This window comes from Hoplias malabaricus, chromosome Y (genome assembly GCF_029633855.1).
Source record: "Hoplias malabaricus isolate fHopMal1 chromosome Y, fHopMal1.hap1, whole genome shotgun sequence".
NCBI lineage: Eukaryota > Metazoa > Chordata > Actinopteri > Characiformes > Erythrinidae > Hoplias > Hoplias malabaricus.
In genome coordinates this window covers 12,533,367-12,558,653 of record NC_089820.1, presented here as the reverse complement: position 1 = coordinate 12,558,653, position 25,287 = coordinate 12,533,367, and the positions used below count along the sequence as shown (strand labels likewise).

Here is a 25,287-nt window from a genome sequence, read left to right as displayed (position 1 = left end):
TGTTCATTTTGTTTTTGTTTTTACCTCAGGCTAATCCGCTAGTTAGCTCTTTGGCTGCTAAAACTGAATACACAATCGCGCCACAGGGCTCAACTTTGCCAGCTACAAACACTTTAATGATTTTATTTAGCCTGTAGCACTGTATGGCAGCTCACAGACCCAATCTCCAGACAGATCTTTCCACTGCACGATGACAAATACATCAGCTATACACCCTTTATTCACAAAAATCAGTGTGCAACACTCTATTCCCACTCTCAATTGGGACAGTGCATGCTCTAATAAAAAACTGCCCAACTGGTGATCTGATCAGTGCTTTTTATCCAGAGTTCTCTCACTGTCTGCATTCTCACTCCACACTTTTAAATAGGATGCTACATATGATTGACTGTTTGCGTGTCATTTATAGTATAGTCCCTTATGAAGGGATCTGATAAAGAGCCAGGGAGGAAGCACACTTCGGGTGTGTTTGTAAAATGTTCGCATTTAACACATTTACGTGACACTATCGAACGTTCTATCAAACTTTTTTCTTAATGTTCTCTATGACATGTATATTACGATAAATATTGCTATCGTTTTATTGCCCAGGCCTACTCCTTCGATTCCAAGTCTCTACTTAAATAAATGAATGATATCTTTAGAACCTGTGTTCGGTTTTTCTGTTCTGGACTACTTCACAAACACGGAGGCCCAACATGGTAGTGTCTAATGATAAAGGACTCATAATTGCATTGAAAATGAGATTGTTTGAAGTTTTATTGTTTGAAGTGATTATGCACAAATTAATACATGGTTTTATATACTCTACTCCATTTCTGCACTTTAGAATGAAATTTAATATACACAAAACATATATGTCCCTATCTTTGGAGTTACGATTTGTTACTTCAGCTACTGGTAGGTGCACTCATTATGGGCAAGTGGAGCTAGTATAGTCTCTATTTAAAGGAGGTGCCATTAGACTAGAATACTGTGGAGCACCTGCATTTGACCGTAATGCTTTCAAACGTAGTCAAGTGTGAGCCAGAATGTATAAATCCTCCAAAAACTGGGCTGTTTGGCAGTGAAACTGTGTTCTCTGGAATGATGGGGTTCAAACTAATCATCCAAAATCAGTACCTGGTCTCACTAATGTGGTAGTGGCTGAATACTGTCAAACCCACAGAGCAAACCCTCAAAACAAGGTTTTGTTCCAACAGCAACACTGTGGAAAAATGTTTCTATTTGTTCCTCTCTCATTCCTTCCTTCAGCAGTTTACAAGTATAAAGCCAGGTGAAGCATCATAACATCTGGGGGCTCATCTGGGATTACGACGTTTAAGTATTCCTTATGTTCCTAAGTTGGCATCACTCCAAAGGACACTTTAGCATCTCTGTCTTCAAGTGTTTACTTTTAAAACAGCTGAGTGTTTCTGCAGATGACACACCCCGCTCTTTATATTGTATCATAATCACTTGACTTTGACGCAATGGAAAATATGATGGATAAAGGCTCTACAAGTATGCCTTAGCAGTCTGAGAATCTTTATGTCTCTCCAAAACAAATTACATAACAAGGTCCAAAGCCTACCAGAGACAGAGACAGATAGAGAGAGAGAGAGAGAGAGAGAGAGAGAGAGAGAGAGAGAGAGAGAGAGAGAGAGAGAGACAGAGAGAGAGAGAGAGACACAGAGAGAGAGAGAGAGAGAGAGAGAGAGAGACAGAGAGAGAGAGAGAGACAGACAGAGAGAGAGAAACAGAGAGAAAGAAGAGAGAAATAGAGAAGGTTTTTCACTTACATAGATTGCATTCTCCAGACACTGGGTTGCAGTTTTTGTCGTGACATGAACAGGTTTGTGCACAATTCACACCATACTGGCCAAACTCACAGGTCAGATTACAACTGTGAAGACAGAATGATAAAAAAATTATAGTGCATATAATTTCCATAACACGTATAATAATGAGTGGAATAATTAATGATATTTAAATCTACAAACCAAACTATGGCAACCAATACACATATATCATTCATTATCTGTAACTGCTTATCCAGTTCAGGGTCACGGTGGGTCCAGAGCCTACCTGGAATCATACCTGGCGCAAGGCAGGAATACACCCTGGAGGGGGCGCCAGTCCTTCACAGGGCAACACACACTCTCACACCTACGGACACTAATAATGTGTGTTTTTGGACTGTGGGAGGAAAGCCACGCAGACACAGGGAGAACACACCAAACTCCTCACAGACAGTCACCCAGAGCGGGAATCAAATCCACAACCTCCAGGCCCCTGGAGCTGTGTGACTGCGGCACTACCTGCTGCACCACCGTGCCACCCACACATATATCAGATAAAATATAATAACAAGGCCTCATTAATATTCTCATGGTTGAATGCTATCAATTACTCATAGTACTGTTCCACTACGTCTAGCACCTTCTCAGATACGTAGTGACTTTCAGCTGCAGAAGGGGAGCAGATCTCTGTGGAACGGATCACTCTTCGTTTAAGAAGAAATGTTCAATGAACAGGTGTCCACAACTTTTTAGGTCTATTGTATTAACACTGTGGTATTTAAGGATTTCTCAAATGAACCTTAAGTTAAATGTGAACTTAGGAAATACAAAGTCAGTGAAATAAATGGAACTACACAGTGAGTAAAGAAAACATTCCTTCTGTCTTTTTACATGACCCAAGTGTGAATTCAGCTTCAAAAGTGTTTTATGACTTGAGCGATGGAATTTAAGAGCCGTTCTACTCAAAATCCTTTGCTTGGGCTGTGGCCTCTCGGGAAAAATGTTCCTTGGCAAGAGAGAGCCTCTGTTACCGTTCCCTAACGTTTAGAATACGCTTTCCATTATGAAAACCTGTGTGGCTCTAGTGCGTGATTTGTGCCAAATGAGCATTTCTGCAGATACACATAGATGTAAAAACTGGCATGTTTTAAAATGAATTCTAAAATCATTCCAACAAAGAGCATAAAAAACCAAACTGTTGATAGAAGTCTTTGTCAGGACTTTGTTTGAACCTCTTTTGCATTTTCACATTTCATTTATCTCACAGCTGACTGGTACTGGATCGACTCCATTTCATCTGGTATTTATCTTTGACCTGTTTTCCATCTGCAAAGCTTTGGTGCTGGTTTCAGTTATGAATTTATAGACAAAAAAATGTTTAACTATGTTCAGGTTTAATTTATCCAAAACCATCCAGATCAAGGCCTTAATCGGTTTATTATGTGCTGAGTTGCATTAAAACCACAAGCATCTGCAGCTCTTCCTGGAATGCAGGGCTCCACGCCTCTGGAAGTCAACACACATTCCAAAATACTAAAAGCTTTCTGAACTTTGGGAATTCTAGAAAGGCAAATAACTTCAAAGATCCTAGAAAGGCAAAAGACTTCAGGGACAATATAGTGTCAAAATAAAGCCAACGATTCTGGGTAAGTGTAAATTGCAATTTTGGGATTGGACTAGTGCAGTTTTTCTCAACCCTGGTCCTGGACATACCCTGCCCTGCACACTTTAGAAGTTTAACTGCTTTGACACACCCATGGCAACTCTGAAAGGTTCATTAACAGATTCCCAAATAATTTCAGGGATTCTGGAAATGTCAAGTTTTATTGATTACAGAACCGCAAAGACCTTCTTGGATTCTAAAAAGGTCAAAGCATTTACCCGTGTCACGTTTGTAAACAGTTAATAAAGACCGTAAAAGCAGCAAGGAGTGGTCCTAAATAGCACCACACTCCCTACATAGTGCACATCAGAGTAAACCTAAAAAATACTGCACCAAAACAGTAATTAGACACTTATTTAACAGGAAAACATTTACAGCTGACTGAAAATGATTTTCAACACTATGTGAGTGCATTATATTATGACCTACACTGTGCCCTACAGAGGGTTTAAGGAGACATTTGGGATTTAGGCTTGGCTTTCGAAAATAAATTACATATTCAGAAAAGGAGAGCTACTTTATTAAACTTTAAGCCAAATCAGAGATGTTATGAACGCAGACAGTCGTAATAAAACATTATTCTGATTATTTACCCTATAAACAGCGGGAAAAAAATAAGACAAAACAATATGTTGCATGTGCCTGTATTCTCTTACACCCAAAAAAACCAAATCACCAGTAAAATAACACAATTACTGGAGCTTTCATTCTATGCAATCATCGCACGAATAACTCACTGATTTGGAGAAATTAGGCCTTAAGTGTCATACCTTAGGTGTTTTGTGCAACCGGCCCCTGATATTTCAAAGACCTTCAGAAATTCCAAAATGGTGAAACCCTTATAGAGATTCCAGAACTACAACGACAGTAAGGGATTTCAGAAGGGTCAAACCATTAAGGGATTCTAGAAGTGCAGATAATAAAAGGCATGTCTTTTTAAAGATTTAATTTCCACCATTTCTGATCATATCTGTGTCACAACTGCAAGCTCCAGTCAAGCATGTGCAAGCCTTGAACTCAGAAAGACAGTAGCAGACTTACAAGGTCCCATGAAAGCCTGGGACACATAAGCACTCTCCTGTAGCAAAGTGGCAGTCTCCATTAAAGCAGTGACTACAGTCATTTGCACAGTTATCTCCATACGTGCCATTGGTACAGCGATCTTTACAGCTACAGAGAGAGAGAGAGAAAGAGAGAGAGAGAGAGAGAGACAGAGATGGATTAGGTCATGGATTAGGTTGCATTTTTATTTGTATCACAACAGAAGTCATTAAACAGTAAAACAATAAACAATAAACAAACAATAAAAGCCTTGTTAGACTCCTACCTATCTCCGGTCCAGCCAGGATTGCAGTGAGAACATTTCCCATCAACGCGGTCACAGTAATGACCATCTTTGCATGGTGGACACTCATCTTTGCAGTTCTCCCCGAAAAAGCCTGGAGCACACATCTGGTCACATTTGGTGCCATTCCAGCCTTTCTCACATGTAACGCAGCGTCCTTCTGTGACCTTACAAGGCTGCTGACCCTTACAGTGACCACACCTAGTGTCAGAAGAAAACAGGGGTGAATGTACCTGGAAGATCTTGAAGATCTTTCATCAGCTGTGTTAGGGAATGAAAAACAGTCCCAATGTCTTCAAACACTGAGTCTAGTTTTATCATTAAAAGGTGACATTCACAATTTTAAAATCACTTTTTATAAAATTCTGAGGATGTTTCCTCATCATTCGCTATGTTTGCTTGATCGAAACCGGTCTAATGTGTTTACGAAGCCCCAGTGTCTGTAAATTGGTAAAAAAAAAACTAATTCTCAGTCCAGCTAGGCTTCCTCTCTCTGCTCATGGCACAGAAAAGGCATCTGAGGTTTTTTTGACAATGGAGTGAACTCCAAATGTTCAAAAGCACTAACCGAGATGAGGATATTGTATATTCCTGCTCCATATGGTGGGTAAAATTGACTCACATTTGCTTTCTCTGATAACTTAAGGTGGAACTCGTGTCAAATTCGAGAATGCTAACTGTAATGTAAATGTAAACTGCCTTGTAACTCACTCACATTTAGCAAACTACACATATCCACAAGCGGGCACCTTTAGCTATTAAAAGGTCACTGTTTCATATTAAAGACTTATTGTTATTTCCACCCCCAAAAACATTATTTGTATGCTTTAATTTGCCATTCATATTTGGTATTTACCATTAAAATTAATTTCATTAGACAATTACTTGTATATGCAAGTGCACTTGAAGTTATGACATTGCTCTGCCTTACTTGTTCCTGCAGTTCTGCCCATAGAAGCCAGCTGGACAGGGTTCCCTACAGAACTTTCCTCTGTAGCCGGGCTTGCAGGTGCATGATCCATCAACTTGGTTGCATTTTCCATGGACACACTGGCAATAGCGCTCGCAGTTGGTTCCCCAAAGCCTTTCCCGGCACTGGCAGCGGCCTGTAAACTGCTCACAGGGTGAATTGTTGCAGCTGCATTGAGCACCGCAGTTGCGTCCATACCAGCCAGGGCTGCATGTGCAGCGGCCAGTGCTCTGGTCGCACACAGAGTTGATGCTGCAGTAGCAGTTGTTGCTGCAGTGCGGCCCCCAGAAGCCTGTGTGGCATGTGCACTTGCCCGTCTCCTGGTCACACTTGCCCTTCTGGCATGGGCAGGCCTTCTCGCAGTTCTCGCCCCAGCGGTTCGGGTGGCATGTGCACTTGCCCGTTACATCGTCGCACTTTCCATTGGGGTGGCACGTGCACTTGCCCTTGCAGTCGGGACCCCAGAACTGAGGAGGGCACTCTGGAGGGGAAGACAGGGAAATGTAGGATATACATGTTTTACTGCTTCTATCTCTTGTGATGAAAAATAATATTACAAGTTTAGAATAATTCAGTATTAGTATATATCACTATCTAAAATGTTCCAATAACAATGATATGATTTTAACAAATTTCAATATATTAATACACATAATTCACAGCATCTCTCACTGACTGACATTCATTAGAGGGCACTGCTGTCAGTTCATTTCATTCATTCATTATCTGTAAGCGTGGTGGGTCCAGAGCCTAACTGGAATCATTGGGCGCAAGGCGGGAATACACCCTGGAGGGGGCACCAGTCCTTCACAGGGCAACACAGACACACACACATTCACTCACACCTACGGACACTTTTGAGTCGCCAATCCACCTACCAACGTGTGTTTTTGGACTGTGGGAGGAAACCGGAGCACCTGGAGCAGGAATTGAACCCACAACCTCCAGGTCCCTGGAGCTGTGTGACTGCGACACTAACCTGCTGCGCCACCGTGCCACCCCCAGTTCATTTCACTAAAACCCTAAATTTAGTTTAAAAATATTAATATTGATATTATTAATATATTCATAGGTGCATGAGTTTTATTTTTGATAATGTCATGTTTTTTGTTTTAATGAAGAAATATACTGTACTAAAAATTATTGGAAATAAGCGTTTTGCAAGAAACAAAATTAAAAGAAGTGAATTTAACATCAGTTAAGTGCTTTAATAAGCTATTGTTAGACTGGAGAATAATTGGCTAAGTGAAAACAGCATGGCGCTTGGAGCAGATGCTCACAGCGGCTCTCGTGCTCTCTCAGTAGGTCAAGGAGGCATAGCGCTTGTAGTGTTAAACAGTGTTTAAGGACTGTGATGCGAAGATTGTCCACTTTGTTTTTCCTTTAGTTGAGCGTTTTCTTCTATTGTGTCTTCAGGTCTACAGAGTTCTTGCTTTATTTGTCTGTATGTTTGCCTTTGGATTTTGCCCTTCTGAAGTATTTCTTGGACTTAGCCTCAGCAGGTTTTTTCTCATTTTCTGCTTGCTCTTTTTGTGATAAAATCCAAATTGCCTTTACTTACCCCCAGAAAGTAAGCAGCTGAAAGTGCACTTTCTTTATTTGATTCTTAAATTTAGATTTAGGGAAGTATTATTTTTAGTTAGATTTATGCAAACATAACCGCAATGTCACTGTGCATCCTGTTCTGAAGAGGGTGACCTGATCTGACCTGATCTTCAAGACGAGATGGGGAACTAGGGAGAAGTGAGACTGTAGATGGTAACAGAACAGAGGTATGGTCTAATTTATGGAATGCGCTGACAGAACAATACTGTAATCTAAGAGATGATGTAAGAGTAACTAGAGTAAACTAGAGATTGGAGAGAATGCTTGACTCTGTGTCTTTATTCCTCTGATTTCTCCTTGGGCCTGGAGTCATTTTGAATCACGGTCTTAATTCCTGGTGGCACTTAAACAACTGCCATAACACTTTACATAACTCGGAATACTAGGGCATAGCATTCCGTTCCTGGAAAAAAGCTGTCCCTCTCCACATTCCCTTCCAGACATAACGAACTACGGTGTATGCGTAGCCCATGTTGTATTTTTTTGAACACAAATCAATTTCATTAAAGCGTAATTATGAAAACTGTGAAATATTATGTAATTTACACATGAAAACTTCAGATTTTCAGTTATTAATAAATTCCTTGTTCTGACATTGCACCTCTTGCTGTACGTGTACCACAGTTTGAGAACCACCGATGTAATGCACTGATCCACTTATGTCCAACAGAAAAAAAATTATGTATTCAGAAGTATATTGGTGTAGATTTTAAGTTTACAATTACTGATATATGATATATAATGTGCCTTTACTGTTTCCATGGGTAATCACCAGTGGCCTCATTGACAGAAGGGGAAGAAAGAGGTCTGTAATTCTGTGGCTAGTGTGGATCTAATAAACTGAAACCTCAGATTTTTATTTTGATTAAATAATTATAACTAAAAATGTAGCATCAAATATTTCTTCAGTGACCTTACGGACTGTAACCCATCCAAAATAGCTATCCTTAAAAGTTTCTGTAGCCTTTTTGTATGTAAATATACAAAGAAATGTATTCAGGCGGATTTAGATGCAATCATGAATTACGCAGCTGACATATCCATACTAATTTATAAGGAATGCCAAAAATGTCAGTAAGGAAGGAAGTGCCCACACAAAAGTGCCGCTTACTGGTGTCACAGCTGGCTCCAAAATATCCATGACGGCAGCGGCATTCATTAGGTCGGACACACACCTCGTTCTCCTTGCAGGTGAAATTGCCTTCACAAAGCGCTGGCAAATAAATAAATACAAAGGTTATGGGAGAAAGACTCAACAAATGTGATTTTTAATAAGATGTGTATAAGAAAATCCTTAACAAACTCTGTTCTGAAAAATAAACGTAGCGGTAAGTTTTTACTGAAGGGCACCATTCATTTAACAATGAGACACATATATAAGCTTTGCACGGTGACTGATATAAAGTGTCAGTTGTTGTAACACCTGTCCGTAAAATAGACTAAAGTGGCATTTCTGACAGTTCACACTTACTAAAACAGACCTTTATCCAACTGACAAAAGACATTGTATCTCCAAAATAGCAACTTAACAGGAGGAAAAAATCATTGGAACAGGATGTTTCCAAGTTATCCTGGAACATTGACCATGACATTTTCAGCAGCTGTTTTGAAAACACAGTTCTGTTAGTCTGATCAGAACATTGTTACCTATAAAAAGTATTTAAAAAGCAGCCATCTTGAAACTTTAATTTTGTCCACATTTGTAGACACAAACGTTTATCAGAAAAGACAGATTTCTTTGTTGATGTAATGAAAGAACACCATTTGTCTCCCATCAACATTAAAGGCTGTCTTAAACCTTTATATCCATTTTAAGAAGCATTTCTAAACCTTCTTGTTCATAAGTGTAAAGGAAAGTAAGTAGGAAAAGTGTTTCTTACGTGTTAAACACTCATCTCCTAGTTGTCCCCAACCACTGCAGCACACAAACCCTGGTGTCCTACAAAAAGAGCATGTGTTAATATTTCTACTAATGTAAGGGGAAAGAAATACATAAAAAATCATACTTTAATCCCATATTCTCTATTTTGAGAGAATACAATTTCAGAAAAAACATTGAGAACACCCCTTGTAATTAGTAAAGTCAGCACCAATTGTGCAAAAAAGAATTTAAGCTGCACACCTTGTAAATCTAATACTATAATAATCTATAGAAAAGCACTGCCAATAGAACGTGCTCTGGAGCACCCACATATGAGCCCAAGTTTATCATGCTTGATGCCTAGAAATAGCTAGAGGGATATAAAACTCCACCATCACTGGGCTGTGGAAAAATGTAAGCTCATCCTCTGGACTGATTTAATATCGTTTTATGTCTTCCAGAAAGAGCTGGAGTAGCTTTTGTGTTTCAGAACTAATTGTCCAATATCAGTACCTGACCGTGCTAATGTCCTTGAGATTAAATGCAGTACATCCTCAGAGTAATAATATCTATCTAAGTCTAATATCTATCCCGGAGCCTTCCCAGAAAAAAAAAAAATTGCTGCAGCTAAAGGAGATAAATCCCAATTTTACCACTTAGCCCTAGTCCTCTGTTTTGCCTAGGCGTAGGGTGTCTCAATTCTTGTTGTGAAAGAGTTGTAGGGTCAAGGGGTAGGGCTACATAACCCTTAAACTAGAGATTTTTCAGGAGCACAATTCAAACCAAGAGCTACAAATGCCTTGTAAATCACTGGCAAATGTCAGTATTTTTCCTTTAAAAACTGTGATAAACATCACTAGTAGAATCACAATGGCTTGGTAGTTAGCTAGTAAATTTCCAGTTCCACCTTAAATGTAGTAAAAGCAGTAACATTCTGACATATGAAGTTCTGAACAGAAAGCCACTAAATAATCAGCTGAATTCAGCTTCATCACAGAGAATTAGGTGTGGGTGGTAACATAGGACTGACAAAAGCTTAATCACTACATATTGTAACTCATGATAACACTCAAAAACAAGGGGTAGGTATAAAAGTAAGAAATGGGATTCACCCTAAACGCTTATAAATATCCTTCTTTTCGTAAGAAAGTTAATTTCAGAATTAATGTTGTTTCATCATATGACATTTTATCATTAACAATGCTTGGTATTGATCCCCAATTCACATAGTGAACTGTAAACTCAATCAGCCATTTTGTAAACATTGAAATCTTATTTTTAAGAAATACTTTGAGTTCCTACAATCTTAACACAATTAGAAAATTGAGCTTTAATGCTGTTTAAAGACGAGAAGAAAACTCTGAATTCCACAATATTTCCCTCAACATAAAATGCACCAATCCATGAAATTCAATATGGCAGACTTTATTAATTGGTACTGAGACATTTGCCTTTAGCGCCATTGACTAGCAAACACAATTAAATGCTAGCTAGCATCAGCAGATGTTGCGGTGCCTCTGACCTAAATTCCTTTTGTCCCTGAGTGATCTTGCTGTAGGTCTGATCATTCATGTTGTTCGCACGGAATATTTGAGATGTCTGGGCACCATCTGCAGCTTTCCTCAAACACGGCGGCAGATGCTTTGAATATCACCCACATACAATCACACACAAACACAGATGCTAATAGAGAAGTGTATATACACACATACACATACACACACACACACACACACACACTAAACGGCTGTTCCACTAAGCGCTCACTGTCTGTTAAGCAGCTGACATGCAAACTAAACACTGCGTTTGAAGCCAAGGCCTCCGGAGATCATGTGACATGGAGTCACAGTGACAGAGTGGTTCAGAAGAAGGCCACATACTGATGAGATTAGTCCCACCACACTCTGTCCCAAAACCTTGATTCCGAAAAGACTGGCTCAAAGGGAAATAAGTAAAGAGTTCGGTAGGAGACAGAACACAGAGGGTGAGGACAGTGAAAGCAAAGTTTCTTGAAGAAAACTCTGGAACTCTACATGGAATCCTTCCTTCTCTCTCTGTCAAATCTCTCTTTATGTCATTATTCTTGTACTGTATCGTACTTGTTGGAGTTCCAAATCTAAGAGTAGTTGATACAGCAAAATTATGACATTAAAACATGGACATACACACAGTAAGTAGTGTGTTATGACAATGTTAACACCTTATAGCCAGACAATTGCAAATACTATTTACTAAAGTGAATGTTTATCAAATAGATTTATGCATGTTTGCTATTTTATTCCAAAAAATTTACAGAGGTTCTGGTGTTTATGAGCAGTCCTAGCTTGGTAAATAGGGACAAATTTAAGGGTCTCTCTCTGAAATAGCTCAGGCTGGATGTGTCTGTATTTTAGAGAGACGTTAGAACACTGAAAAGCAGGAAAGTGCTGAGGATATTATTCCTACCCCATAGGTAAATACTTAAAGAGAGGACTCTGAATGATAGAGACCACCAACTGCATGAAAGTAAACACATACAGAATGTGCTACAAAACTAAACAGCTTTCTGTGGTAACTGAAGCAGTGACTAAAATGTGCAGATAAGTTACACTTTAGTCACGTACACTGTCAGAACATTTGTCTCTGAGGTGGTACCCTCATAATTGTACCTTACGGTGCTACAGTTGTAGATTATAAAGTTATGTTGATAGACCCCATTTCATCTCCAAGACTTATATTATGGTTTTTTATTTGACAAAGTTCTATAATGAAAAACAAAAATTCACCTCTCCTTCGAGAAGAGAATGTAATGTACCTTTAGGGAACACATCTGAACTTTTAAACACTGTTGTACCTTTAAAGGTACATTTACAATGTTTGTACCTTTAGTGACCAATAATGTACCTCTACTGTACCTTTTCTTCCACATTAAAAGATACAGAGCTTCTGAATGAACACAAACAGTGGGGGAGTTTGTTTTGTTGTGAGACAGTAGTTCTCCAGAATCATCTACGATGCCTTAATGTTTAGGCAAAGGTCCACTCTCAAAGCCCCTTGTCCTACACATTATATGGATTATATTAGTTAATTACATTTCTGTTTAATATCACATTCTCAAAAGCCTCAAACAGATCAAGTTGCAGCCTTCATGTTTCCTGTTTTGCTTATCCTGCCCTGGACTTGATATCATCGCTATGGACAATGACTTACTCACAGGTGGAAGCCCTGCTCCCCCTTGGCCCAGATCTATTTTCACTTTTCCTGCTTAGTCTACAGCGCCATCAGAACTGGGTCTCATCTCTCCAGCACCATACACCCAGACTCTGTGCCTGTGACTACAGTTGCTCCCATGGTCACCACTGCTCCTACATGTTTGCATGAGTGTGGTTGAAACTCTTAGCTCCCAAGCTTATCATACTGGACCATGGTCCAGCCCCAGGAACCGAAGAACCATCACATTGCCATTTTCTGTTTTGATCTCAAAGTATCAACCCCTGTTCTCCGTTGGTATCATCGCTCTGCTTTCACAGCGGAATTTAACACAGGGCCCAGACCTGGAACTTATGCATTGTGTATGTCCTTTAGTACGTCCTTTAAGTTACTGGCCTCTTCCTGCTCAATATTCACTCTTCCTTCCTCGACCCATGGCCCATCCGCACCTGCCCCCTGCAGTGCCCACCTACTGCTTGACGTGGTTCTTCCTGTCAGGTTTGGTGGCTTCTGCCATAGTTTGCTTCCCCATGGCTTGGCAACTTCACCTTGAACTTCATCATTCGCCTGGGTTTGGCCACTTTTTTGCTGCTCTATAACGTCATTGCCACTGTACTTCTTTTGGGGCATGAAAGGAAAATCTTATCTCAAACTTCAGAAATTCAGAGCCTTGGCTCCTCAAGAAGAACTGCATTAAACACCATTTTCTCAAACCATCTACTAAACCCATGGCTGTCAGCTCCTACTACAATGAACAAGTGATTTTAAATGCAATCCCTTCTCAATCCCTATCTTCTATTGGTCAGTCCTAAACTGCTATCAACACTCTCCTTGGGCGATAAGGCAAAAATAATTGTTTTTTGTTTTTTTGCAGGGTCACAATCTTGATTTTATCTCTATTACTTTTTCCATGCTGGTTTTTAACTTCTTAACACTCTTAACAGGTGTTTTTTTTTCCATTTTCTGAAATAAATCTTTAGTTGTCAAAATGTGATCAAAACAACAAAACATTTTAGGCACTCCATTTAATTCGGGACCTTCTTTGAAATCATCCTTTGGAATCTTCAAAGACCCCGACCTCTCCATAAGGAAAGTTATAAATTATATATGACATGACAGAAGTCCATGACAAAGTCATGCACATCTCCAAATGGCTTTTTACCTTCAGCAAACAGGAAACTTTCTGACTCACTTAGATTTATTCTGATATTTAGTCATGTTTCTAACCCAGTACCCTTTAAGGCCAGACATGCTGGAAGGAGGGAGCTTTCCCTGATTGGCTGTAGAGTGAGGCCGCCTTACTCACTCCCCTCCTGTGTTTAAATGGTCTCAGTAGGGAAAGGACAGACAGGGAAAGGGATGAAAACGTATTTATTGTTTTGATTGTTGTTTACTGTGGTTGCCATATAAAACTGTCTGCATCGTCTTTTGCGGTACGCGTCGGTTAGGCGCCGAAAACAGTTGCTTCCCTGCCTCATTGGTTGAGCATCAGCCCTGATTGGTCTACAAACTGACGTGAGCAGAGCTCCACGGGGAACGTATTTTAATTATTTTTTAATTTGTTGTACTTAATTTGAACTGTTGCTTTTTTTTCTTTTACAAGTACTCTTTACACATACATGAGGATTACTAACGAGTGGACTGATGGAAAGACTCTAATTAGGCCTTGTTTGAAGGGGACAAGCTATGTAAGTGCTGGTGTGCTTTGTGTGTATGTGTGAATCGCTAGTGGGCTCTTCAGGCTTCATGGCGCCACAGTTTTGTTTAAATTTTTGTGAGATCTCATGTATGGAATAAGGAATTCTTTTTGTTTTAATTCATTAGTCATACATTTTAGAGTATTGACTTACATTATCGGTATTTGATAGTCTGCCCATTCGACTGATGTGTAATATGTACACAGTACGTAAACATCTTATAAGAACTGCAGTGGACTGAATGTGCATTGGCACGATCCAACCATCTCCTTGTGATGGTGTATCATGGACAAATTCTTATACTTCACGATGTGATATCATCATATCGCACACTCCAGTGATCTCCTGAATTTGGAATCAGTTCCTCCTTAACTAATGCTAGTGTAACAGCAAAAATAAGTTAGTTTTACCCACCCATGGAGCAGGAATAGTGCAACATCCTCATCTCTTTTCACGCTTCAGATACCCAGTGGGCAACAAAGAGGGAACTGCCAATTTGGACCAAGGTATTTAGTTTGGGCCCTATATACCAAGGAGGCCTCTCACAATAATAATATTATCAACATACTGTACAATATATGAGAATTTTCTTAATAATTTTAGGTGATTTCAATATTGTCCATTGTGTTTATATGCATGTTTGTTTACATAAGAAGAAAATCACCAATGTTTTAGCCGGTCACATTGTTTTCTTCCCTGGTTTTCTCTGGTCTCTCTATTCTGGGGCTGTTATATCGATTTGTTTGAAAAGAGTGGTTTTACTTATTTAGGATATTGAAACTAATATTGTTCTTTTATATAGCAAATCCAATTTCTGAATATTCTTAATGTGTTTTTAGAAGTTGGCAAATATATTTTCTTAAAATGACAATGGATACTGCTCACCTGCACCTGTAAAATACAGACATTTGTGAAACTGTAGTTAAGAAATGCAAGACCTGGCAGAGGTCTTATCCTAGAGAGACTGCAGCTCAGCACTTATTTACAGCTTTAAAAAGCCATGTGTTTCTGTTCAATCTGAAGGACAAGCTGAAAGACATCTGAAAGGATGGGGAGTTGTCAAGAAACCCTTACTGAGAAACGGACACAGACCGAAATCTGATTGAAGCAGTCATTTTCTGAGGAAATTTTGGTATGCTACATGATATGCTACATGACCACTTTTCCACTTTTCCATCTCTTGATCCACTATGGCGAATTTCAAGATGGCAGCCGTGTTCCGGATATAGTCTAAGAGATCAGTCCCCTCACCCATTACTTGCTGGGGTATTCAGATATGTCATTTTCCCTTTTGTTTCTGAAATAAAAGGGTGCCCTGAGACTTTTGACTCACTCTGTATTTTACTTGAATATGATTTTAAATTATTTGGGAAAGAACAATGTAATGCTATGGAGTTACACATGTGATATAATTTATTGTCATTATTTATGGGACAATATATCAACCACAAAAAAGGACTATTACAGAGCCAGGGCTCCATACAAACACCAGACATTTTTTCCAGTGCACTAACAAAACCAAAGAGCTAGTGGTGAACCAAAGGGTGAGAAAACCGTCTCTGAATTAAAATAAACATATTGAATTAATATTGGGAACATCCCCTTTAAATGATTACAAAAGTGAACCCTGTCTTCCATTACAACATTTACCTATAAATTCAGATGTTTCTTTACAATGGATACTGCTCACCTGCAAATCCCATCACCCTGCAAGCCATGGTTCTCCTCACATCCTTCAGCTTCCTCAGATGTTCAGACTACACACCACATTCATTCCATTTCTCCATTTAATTTCTGACCTTACCATTCTTCATTATCTAATGAACCAAGACAACAATTTGGAAAGTCTATTCTACTCATTCAAATTACAATCACCTTTCAGTCATTATGAACCTCACGTTGACCTCCTATGACTCAAAGTCTCAGCACACTCACCACATAGGCTCTTCACCACAGAAACCAGATGGAACATCTCACACCACTGTTTCATACTCATCTGTGACAGATCCCCTCAGTAATTGGCCGTTTTTCTGGTCTTCCTTTTAGAGCATCTTCAGCCCCGTGACAAGGACACCTCTACTATGTCTCAGGACGAACACAGCAAAGTGCACCCACATCGATATTTCCCACATACCCACTACAATCAGTTGACATTGTAACCACACAGAACTACACCCAAACTTCTCAGACCTCACCTCCCCTGTCTGAAGTTTTTGACATGCTTTACTGACCTCTAGCCAAAGGTTGACAATAATGGCATTGAACTATGATGATAAACGTATTAATTTAGCTGCTTCAAATGCTGCTTTTCAGAGGACAGGCCAAACATTTGCCAGGCCATGTATTTTTTTATTATTTTTATTAAGTTGCAATTAGTAAAGTGAACAATTCTATTAGTAGTTAAAAAAGGATAATAATAATAATAATAATAATGATGATGAAAATAAATACAGTCAGAACTGTTCACAAAGGTAGAGGTCTGAAGTGTTTACATCTCATGGATGTTGAGCTGTGCACTATGCTACAATATATGTATGTGTTTTTGAAATGTATGAGATTTTACCAGTAGTTTCAGATTAGTTTAAAGGTCTCAGCCTGTTCAAAGAGACAGAAGCCTGGTCTTGTATGAGCACAATAACACTGTTGATGTTATTTAGATGGACACTTATTAATCTTCAATAACACCTGAGGAAAATAAAGCCCTTTCTAAAGAAAAGTAAAGTGAGACATGCCATTTTCAGCTTATTGTAATGTCCCTGTTTGTCATGGTGGCTAAGAATCTTAAATTGGGAACTCATCATTACACAGTGACTCTAAAATTTAACCTCAAATCTTGGGCTGAATTGCGTTTAAAAGCTTGTCCAACCTAGCGACAGTCACTATTTGTGGGCCAACCATGGAATGGTCAATGTTATTATTATTTTCAGTGACTGCAGCTTTTTTCAGTCTTAGCCAAAAATAACTAAAAAGAAAAGCAAAAGTTTTGGGACACTGTTCATCCCACAGATTTTGGGTGTCCGTCAGTGTCAATCGGTTCCACCCAAAGGCTCTTAATAAGTCCTTCTCTTTCATTTTGTGTGCGCTGCTGGTTTACACCACAGGAGGTTAAGTACTAGCTCTCTGTTACTACTGCAGAACGCAGGGAATCCAGGCTTGGATCTCGCTGGCCTATGTCTCCCCCTTAATCTGGTTGGATGGGACACAGATGCTGCACCTCATCCTCCACCACATGTGACCCCTGTGAGGCCCTGTCCACACATTTGCTTCCTGCAGAGCATCGGGTTCTGCTCTGCCTTTAGTCAAAGTTTGTTTAGGATCTGTGTGTGGATGAGGGGGGTTGTGTATGTGTGTGTATGTCCCACCACAACCTTGACATCCCTGCTGTATGTCAAACTACACATGCCCCATCGAGAAAGAAAGAGAGAGAGAGAGAGAGAGAGAGAGAGAGAGAGAGAGAGAGAGAGAGAGAGACAGACAGACAGACAGAGAAGGAGAGTATATTCAAAACCGCATTTGTTTGATGCTTTTAGAGGGATAAAAGCTGAAGTGAATGGAAATTGAACATCAATCATCTAACAGGGTTCAACTTGATTCAGCAACAATCGAGAACTAAGTGGAAAGTCTGAGTAATCCACAAAACCAGAGCCAACTTCCTGCCAGCGCACTTTATTTATTTATTTATTGATTTTTTGTTCCCACACCAGAATATTTTTGGGGAACTGTGTTCCCATTCAAGTACACTGATATCTATCTACAATGACGAATATATTATCTACCCAAAGTAAATAAGCTTCAAAACAACAGGCTTGGCTTTTTCAGAAACAAATGCTTAGGTCAAAATTCCCCTAAAAATCTGGCCTGAGTTGTGGGATGTATAATATGAAGTTCAGAGGAAATTCAGTAAAATACAGACATTTGTGAAACTGTAGTTAAGAAATGCAAGACCTGGCAGAGGTCTTATCCTAGAGAGACTGCAGCTCAGCACTTATTTACAGCTTTAAAAAGCCATGTGTTTCTGTTCAATCTGAAGGACAAGCTGAAAGACATCTGAAAGGATGGGGAGTTGTCAAGAAACCCTTACTGAGAAACGGACACAGACCGAAATCTGATTGAAGCAGTCATTTTCTGAGGAAATTTTGGTATGCTACATGATATGCTACATGACCACTTTTCCACTTTTCCATCTCTTGATCCACTATGGCGAATTTCAAGATGGCAGCCGTGTTCCGGATATAGTCTAAGAGATCAGTCCCCTCACCCATTACTTGCTGGGGTATTCAGATATGTCATTTTCCCTTTTGTTTCTGAAATAAAAGGGTGCCCTGAGACTTTTGACTCACTCTGTATTTTACTTGAATATGATTTTAAATTATTTGGGAAAGAACAATGTAATGCTATGGAGTTACACACATAAAAATACATATATATTTGAAGGGGATTACACTCCCTTAATAAATATAGCATGGGCATATACCCCCAAATAATAATTACTAGAAGTTAAACTTGAACTGTATTATATCTGATTTATTCTGTATTTTATTATTTTCCTCTATTTCTTTCGTGTTGCTAAGTCACGCTTTGCATTAATCCATTAAATTACACTTTTGATTACATCCAAAAATTTCCACCTCACATGTTACTGTGGTCTTTTGTTACACAGAATTCCAACTATTTTGGATTCTATGAGTGATTATTTTACGGCTGTCCCAAATACCATTTTCTGGGCTTCGGAGCTTCAGTCGCATAATTCGGCAAATATTCGAATATTCTGTATGCAAGCATAGGGGGGGGGGTTGTCGTTCAGAAAATCCTGCACCTCCCTCTACGTTACACATACACTGTGCAGCTAAGGTCACAGAGTACACAAATTAACCAGAGCTTTGTGAAGGTGGTCAGGTCTAAATCGAGGTATAAAGCTGATATAATGAACTGTAGCTTCATCACACTTCATTGTAAATAGATTGTTATGGTCTTTTACACTCCATTTGGGACTTTCATGTTGACGAGGCTGAATACGGGTGGAATGCTGTGTGAGGAGAACATTTTTTTTTTGTTTATTTATTTATTTTTTTTCCCAAAAAACCCACATCCAAATCTGAAAATTAAAAATCGAATACCTACCCAATAAATGAACAGCCAAATATTTGGGTCCAGACTTAGATTATCTGACTACAAATAACTATACACTGGATTTGTTTTTGTGCGCTAATCTTCTTGGGACTGACAAACACCGGGGCCTTAGCTAATATTACTGCTAATAACCTGAATAACACATATTATATATAAGCTTCTATTATAGTAAATATGCATGCAGTTTAGATATTTTACCATCGTGAACGAGGGTGTATACCATGTCTGTATCTGTATGTTGCTCCTGTTTCTTCATTTCTAATTCACTGTTCCAGTTTGTCACTGGAAGTATTAAAAATAAACATGTCCGGAGAAAATGCTCAGCACTGCCTTAAAATAAATTAACCCAAATGTGTCAAACGAGAACAGGAAACTTGTGTTACTTCAACCCAGTTTGCTTTAGGTTACTTATATAAACCCATTTCCAGAAACGTTGGGACATTTTGAAAAATGCAACAAAAGTTGCAATCTGTAGTTTTTAAAATTCAGTCAACCATTTATTTCACAACAAATAAAAATGCTGGGACAGAGGCAGACTTTCCACACATCACTTTTTTTATTGTAGCTCTCATCTACATTTTTTCATTTGTACTTTTGAAGACACTAATTGTTGCGGTTTTGCAAATTGAAATTTTACCCGTTCTTGCTGTATACAAGACTTGAGCTGCTAGGTGTCTGTGGCCGTTGGGTAATTCTCCACTTCATGATGCGCCATACATTTTCAATAGGAGACAGATTTGGACTGAAGGCAGGACAGTCAAGCACACAGATTCTGCTACAAAGCCATGCTGTTGTACCTTACACAGAATGAGGCTTGACATTGTCCTCCTGATGTCTCCCATGTCATCAGAACCTGGTTTTCACACTTTTCCTTGGGAACAGTCTGGATGGTCTTTAACATCGCTCAAAGAACCTTTCATAGCACCTATATATTTATAAGTGTGTGGCATTGTCCATTACTGTAGCATGACAGTTTGCCAAAAAACACTGTCTGAGGGCTCGATGGTCATGAACATTCAGCAGCAGTTTCCAACATTCACCTTTATACACAGATATTCCCCTCGAGCCCTTGAATCTTTTAGTAATATTATTAACTGTAGATGGTGAAAGACATAAATCGTCTGGAATCTTGAATTAACATATGTTCTGTTTTCAATGGTTGCAAACTCTCCCTCAAACCTTAAAAAAGTGAGGAATAATTAACAATTTTTATCACTTTTACAGTGAATTGTACTTACTCTTCTTGACTCTACTCAAGCATGTTTGCTTGTCCATTAGGCAAATTCAGTAACTAGAACTGGGTACCTTTTTTAGTGCCTGCTCACTCCTGGTTCCATGTGAGCCATACTCTCCAGAGAGAATCATCACGCTACACTAGAAAATATAGACTGTAAAATATCTATTTGTAATATCCCCATGGCACAAAAGTGATAACGTGTTTTTATCCGGCAAACAGCAGCTCACATAGTTAGGCTGAGGTGTATTACACAGGTTCAAATGTTGTTTGGATTGGTGGCTGGATTGTGTAACAAAAACAAACAAACTAACTAACAAAAAACAATGGTCTGTCTGAACTACTCCCAACAAATAAAAACAACATGCAAAAATACACAATGGAAACACAGAGGTAACTAGCATTGTTGTGGTTTCCAAAGCATGTTGTTCCTGTAATTGACAGTGTTTTAGCTACAGTTCAGGGGGGAGCTGTGGTAGTGTAAAACTGAATTAGGTACCAGGTATCTAAATGCTGGCATGCTAAATCTAAATGCTTGCAAAACTGAGTCTTTATTGAGAGCTTCTTTCACCCACTTCAGAACAGTGTTACATGAATTTCCTATTATATTTTCACTCTTATTTTGCCCTTTCCCAGCATCTTTGGAATGTGTAGAAGGCACCAGATTCTAAATGTGTTTATGTTTACGAAGCACAATCAAGTTGGTCAGTGAAAACACTGGAAATATATTCTTTGTATATTTGTCCACTCTTGACATTGAACAAATCACAGATTCATGTTTACACTGCATTTTACAAAATGTCCCAGCTTTTCTGGAAATGGGGTGTGTATTTAAAAAAAAAAAACTCAAATTACCAAATGACTTCTTTAAATCATGTAAGTTGGAGGCAGATTTGAAAGTGGGTTAAGACCACAAACAAAATGCAAAACAACTTTCTCAAGGAAAAACAAAGAAAGCTCATTCCTGTCCTGAAGGGTAAAGCACTGAAAACTAGAGATTAAAAACAAAACATCCTTCCACCCACTGAAAACATTTTTTTTATTATTTTAAAAATATGTTTGTCGGTTTTATTCCACAAATAAGCAGTTAGCCTGACAACTTAAACCCAAGTCATTAGATTTCGCTAGGAGGAGAGCGAAGGGGCTTTTCCTATTGGACAAACCCAAACATTTCAGTGTCCTGCGGCAGAATGGGTAGTAGAACAAATGCTTGCTTTTAACCATTATCCCACGTGGTTGTGATCATACAATCACTGGCCATCAATTATTCAAACTGCACTACAATAGCTAGGTCACCAAAATGACTTTTTTTTAGCTGACCCCTAGCCTGTTTCAGAGATTTTTAGCAGAACAGTTGCAAATCCTCCACAAACACAAGGCACACACCCACACAACCACTTCCTGCTCAACAAAACATAATTATAAGGGCTAAGTTAGAGCTTCAAAGTCCAGTGGTCTTTAAAATATATCTAGAACAACAGGGTCAGTTTTTAATACACTGCGCAGTCAATGGTAAAAACTATTTATCCCTGCAGTAAGTGGGTGTTAAATATACTATATATTGGTAAGTAAGTCTACTCTAAACACTGGACATCTTTAAATACAGCTCAGGAAATGGAAAAGCTGAACAAGCAAACATTTATGTGAATTTACTCTGTGATTAATGTTTTTTTTTCTAAAATTAATTAAAAACTACTGCCCAGTCAAGTAGGTTCACGGATCGTTTTCTCAGTTACAATTTTTGCACAGTAAACTAAAGCCTAGTGAACTACACAGAGAACATTTGTTATTAAATCAATGATATTAAAGCTTTAAGGGAAATTTCATTGATCTACATTTCTATATAATTCAATGAGATGTAAACAAACTTGTTCCGAGTGGTATGTTTATATTTCTGTGTAGAGAAACTTACCCACAGATGTGGTGATCGGAATGTGTGTATTACAAATATAACCTTTAATCCACTCATGAACATGCATGTGTCTTGGGTATTTGGTGTAATGTCAACAATATTAAAATACAATAAAATTTGAAAATATAGTCCAAAGGCTCATGTCAAACCTATCATAAACCTTATTTTAGATATCATACAATGTGTTCATTACAATTCTGTGTGGGTTTGACCAAACACTTTTCCTAATGCAGCAGAAGCACTGTCCCGTCCATTGTCTCCTGAGTGATGGAGCTCCACTTAACAACCTTGGGATGTGCTGGAGTGACCCACAGGCCTAGGGGAGATGAACGCTGTTCTCTGGAGTGATGGAGCATCGTCTATTACCAGTGTGATGAACTGGAGTGGCTTTTGTAGTCCAAACCTCATCTAATTTTTTTTAATTCACAAGATGTCTGGTTCCTATCACCACCACAGTGAAAATTCAGAGTTTAGAACTTTCAAGTAAAAAAACGGCTTATCTTACACCTTAAAAACTAAAAACGGAATAAAACACTTCAACTAAATGAAAATAAAAGTTGCATTTAGCTCAAGTTCGAATGTGCAGGTTTAGTGCCACGACTTCAGTCCTGCTCCCAGGTCTTAGCGGCACCTTCTAGCGTTCACTCGCGACAGTGCCGCTCCAGATGTGAACATCTGGCTGTTTTATCAGATACTGAACTGCTCTGGTTAAAATAGTAAGACGTTACTGTTGGGTTTATTTACTATTAAAAAATACTGGGGAACGAAATTAAAATACAAAAGGACAGTTTGGGAACTTTTAGACATAAAGCACCACACACGCCTGGTGAACAAATGAACACTTACCCCGGCACTCTGCACACATTCCTGCCCTTTGGGTTGAGTTCCTGGCAAAATGCAGGACAAAAGAGGAGAAGCAAAACCAAAGCCCCAGCTGCTAAAGTGCCCTTCAGAGACAGCATCCTTCCAGGCCCTTACACTGAGCATTCCTTTCAGTCAGAGGCCACAAGTGGAAGTCCGTCTACAGGGCGAGGGTCGTGTCCAGTTACTTTTGGCTTTTAACTTTTAACGACGTACTTCAGAAGATGTTTTATCCAGAAAAGGTCGACTTTTCTTTTTGTTTGTGTATGAAAAATGGGCTACGACACCATCTGAGATAGAGAGAGAGAGAGAGAGAGAGAGAGACGTATCTTGGAAGAACCAAGCGATAACCAGAGTTTGTCCTTAAAAAATCTAAATCGTGTCAAAAGGAGGAACGTTCTCACAGTCTTGTAAATTCAACATCTCGGAGGAAAATCACAAAAGTAAAAAAAAATCGTTTTTCCGTCTAGTTTGGTCAGTAAACTCCAGAAAACCTGAACCCACTGGACGAAGTCTTGAAGAGTAAAATATTCCCGCCAGTCCAAGTCGCGCGAGTTCAAAATGGCTCCATTCGCGTGGGTATTTTCATTTTCAGGCCCGCAGAAAATAAAGTTCGCTGCTTCTGGCTTGTGCTGTCCACAGACTTCAGCTAAGCTTTTCCTTCGAGTCTGAGACTTTTCTCACTTTTGGCTGAAGCCACACGTAAAAGTGTGTGGGTGTGTCCAAAGTTCTAACGCAGCTGAAGAACTGCCCTCTTCAGTCCCTTGAAAGACGGGGCGCCAGTTGATACTTCTGGGCTGCGTTAGTGACCCCCCATGCTCAGTGTGTGTGGACTAGAAGGGTACAGACCCTCAGCACGATGCTGTGGGGCAGTGGAATTGTGTTCTCTGACAAGTTCCTGTTCCAGTTTCTTGTCTACGTCCAGATACTTGTCTCAGTTTTAGTACTGCAGCCAGAAATGTACCTTGAAATATTAAATTGTTATGCATGCATGCATGATTTATATACAAAAAAGTAATATGTAAACGTATGAAAAACACTTGGCAAAAAAATTACACATCCTCAAAAAAGAACTTAAATATAGCAAATCCTAGCTTACTTTACTAGAATTTCTATTTATTTGCTAGTATTACAGATAACACCCACACACACACACACCAGTAAACCTTTAGCCGTTGATCCAACGTTGAAATAACGCAATGACTGCCGTCTAATCAACGTTCTCTTAAGGTTGAGAATGAAGGTTGAAAAGACGTCCAAACACAGACATTGAAAAGACGACTATTAGACGTATTTTGGACGTCCATTGACGTTATTAATTGGTCCCGAAATAACTTACTTGTATAAAACGCATTTTGGACGTCCACTGACGTTATCGATTGGTCACCACTTAACTAACTTATTAAGATGGATTTTGGACGTCCATTGACGTTTAAAACATGTCCTTGACGGACAGACTACTTTTAGACCTATTTTGAACGTCCAGGGACGTTCCTTGTTTACTGGGACACACACACACACACACACACACACACATTGTTATTTTATTTATAAGTAAGCAACATTTTCAGTTTTAATTAAACGTATGCTTCTCTTCGTTGTTACTTTCTTTATTTTTACATTATTTATTTATTATATTTATTTATTTTTATTTATAGTTATGACATGACTTGCCTTCCTCCTGGGTACCCGGGTCACCACCAAAATAATACCGAATGGAAAAAGTTATTTGTATGATGCAGGGATGATATGAAAATTTCATACATCAAAAGAACCATTAGTGATCCCCCCCAACCCCAAAGAAGGAAAAACAACTGCAACTCAACAGCGCCCTCCTCCGTTTGACTTTCAGGACTTACACAACACACAGATAAGCAAATGAAGTGCAGGCTGCTCACAGGAACCTTAAGAATGTGTGATGACTGTGCATTATGATATTAATCTGTATTAAATAAACAAACATAAACATTTTAAATCTCTGTACATTGCTAACAAGGCCTAAATCTCATTGGACCTCAAAAGAACAAGGTGTTCCAAAT

General features: G+C 39.0%; 1 protein-coding gene across 1 annotated transcript in view; it reads right to left on the bottom strand.

Annotated features, from left to right (window-relative positions):
• Positions 1-23,379, bottom strand: part of LOC136679734 (scavenger receptor class F member 2-like) — a 42,914-nt gene extending 19,535 nt beyond the window's left edge. The window contains exons 1-7 of the mRNA XM_066658403.1: positions 23,234-23,379; positions 9,245-9,303; positions 8,476-8,577; positions 5,721-6,240; positions 4,772-4,990; positions 4,486-4,614; positions 1,782-1,885 (exon numbers count right to left, since the gene is read on the bottom strand). Of these exons, the coding sequence (XP_066514500.1) occupies positions 1,782-1,885; positions 4,486-4,614; positions 4,772-4,990; positions 5,721-6,240; positions 8,476-8,577; positions 9,245-9,303; positions 23,234-23,349 (1,249 nt within the window). The 5' untranslated portion in view covers positions 23,350-23,379. The remainder of the gene's footprint in view (positions 1-1,781; positions 1,886-4,485; positions 4,615-4,771; positions 4,991-5,720; positions 6,241-8,475; positions 8,578-9,244; positions 9,304-23,233) is intronic.
• Between the last annotated feature and the right edge of the window lie 1,908 nt (positions 23,380-25,287).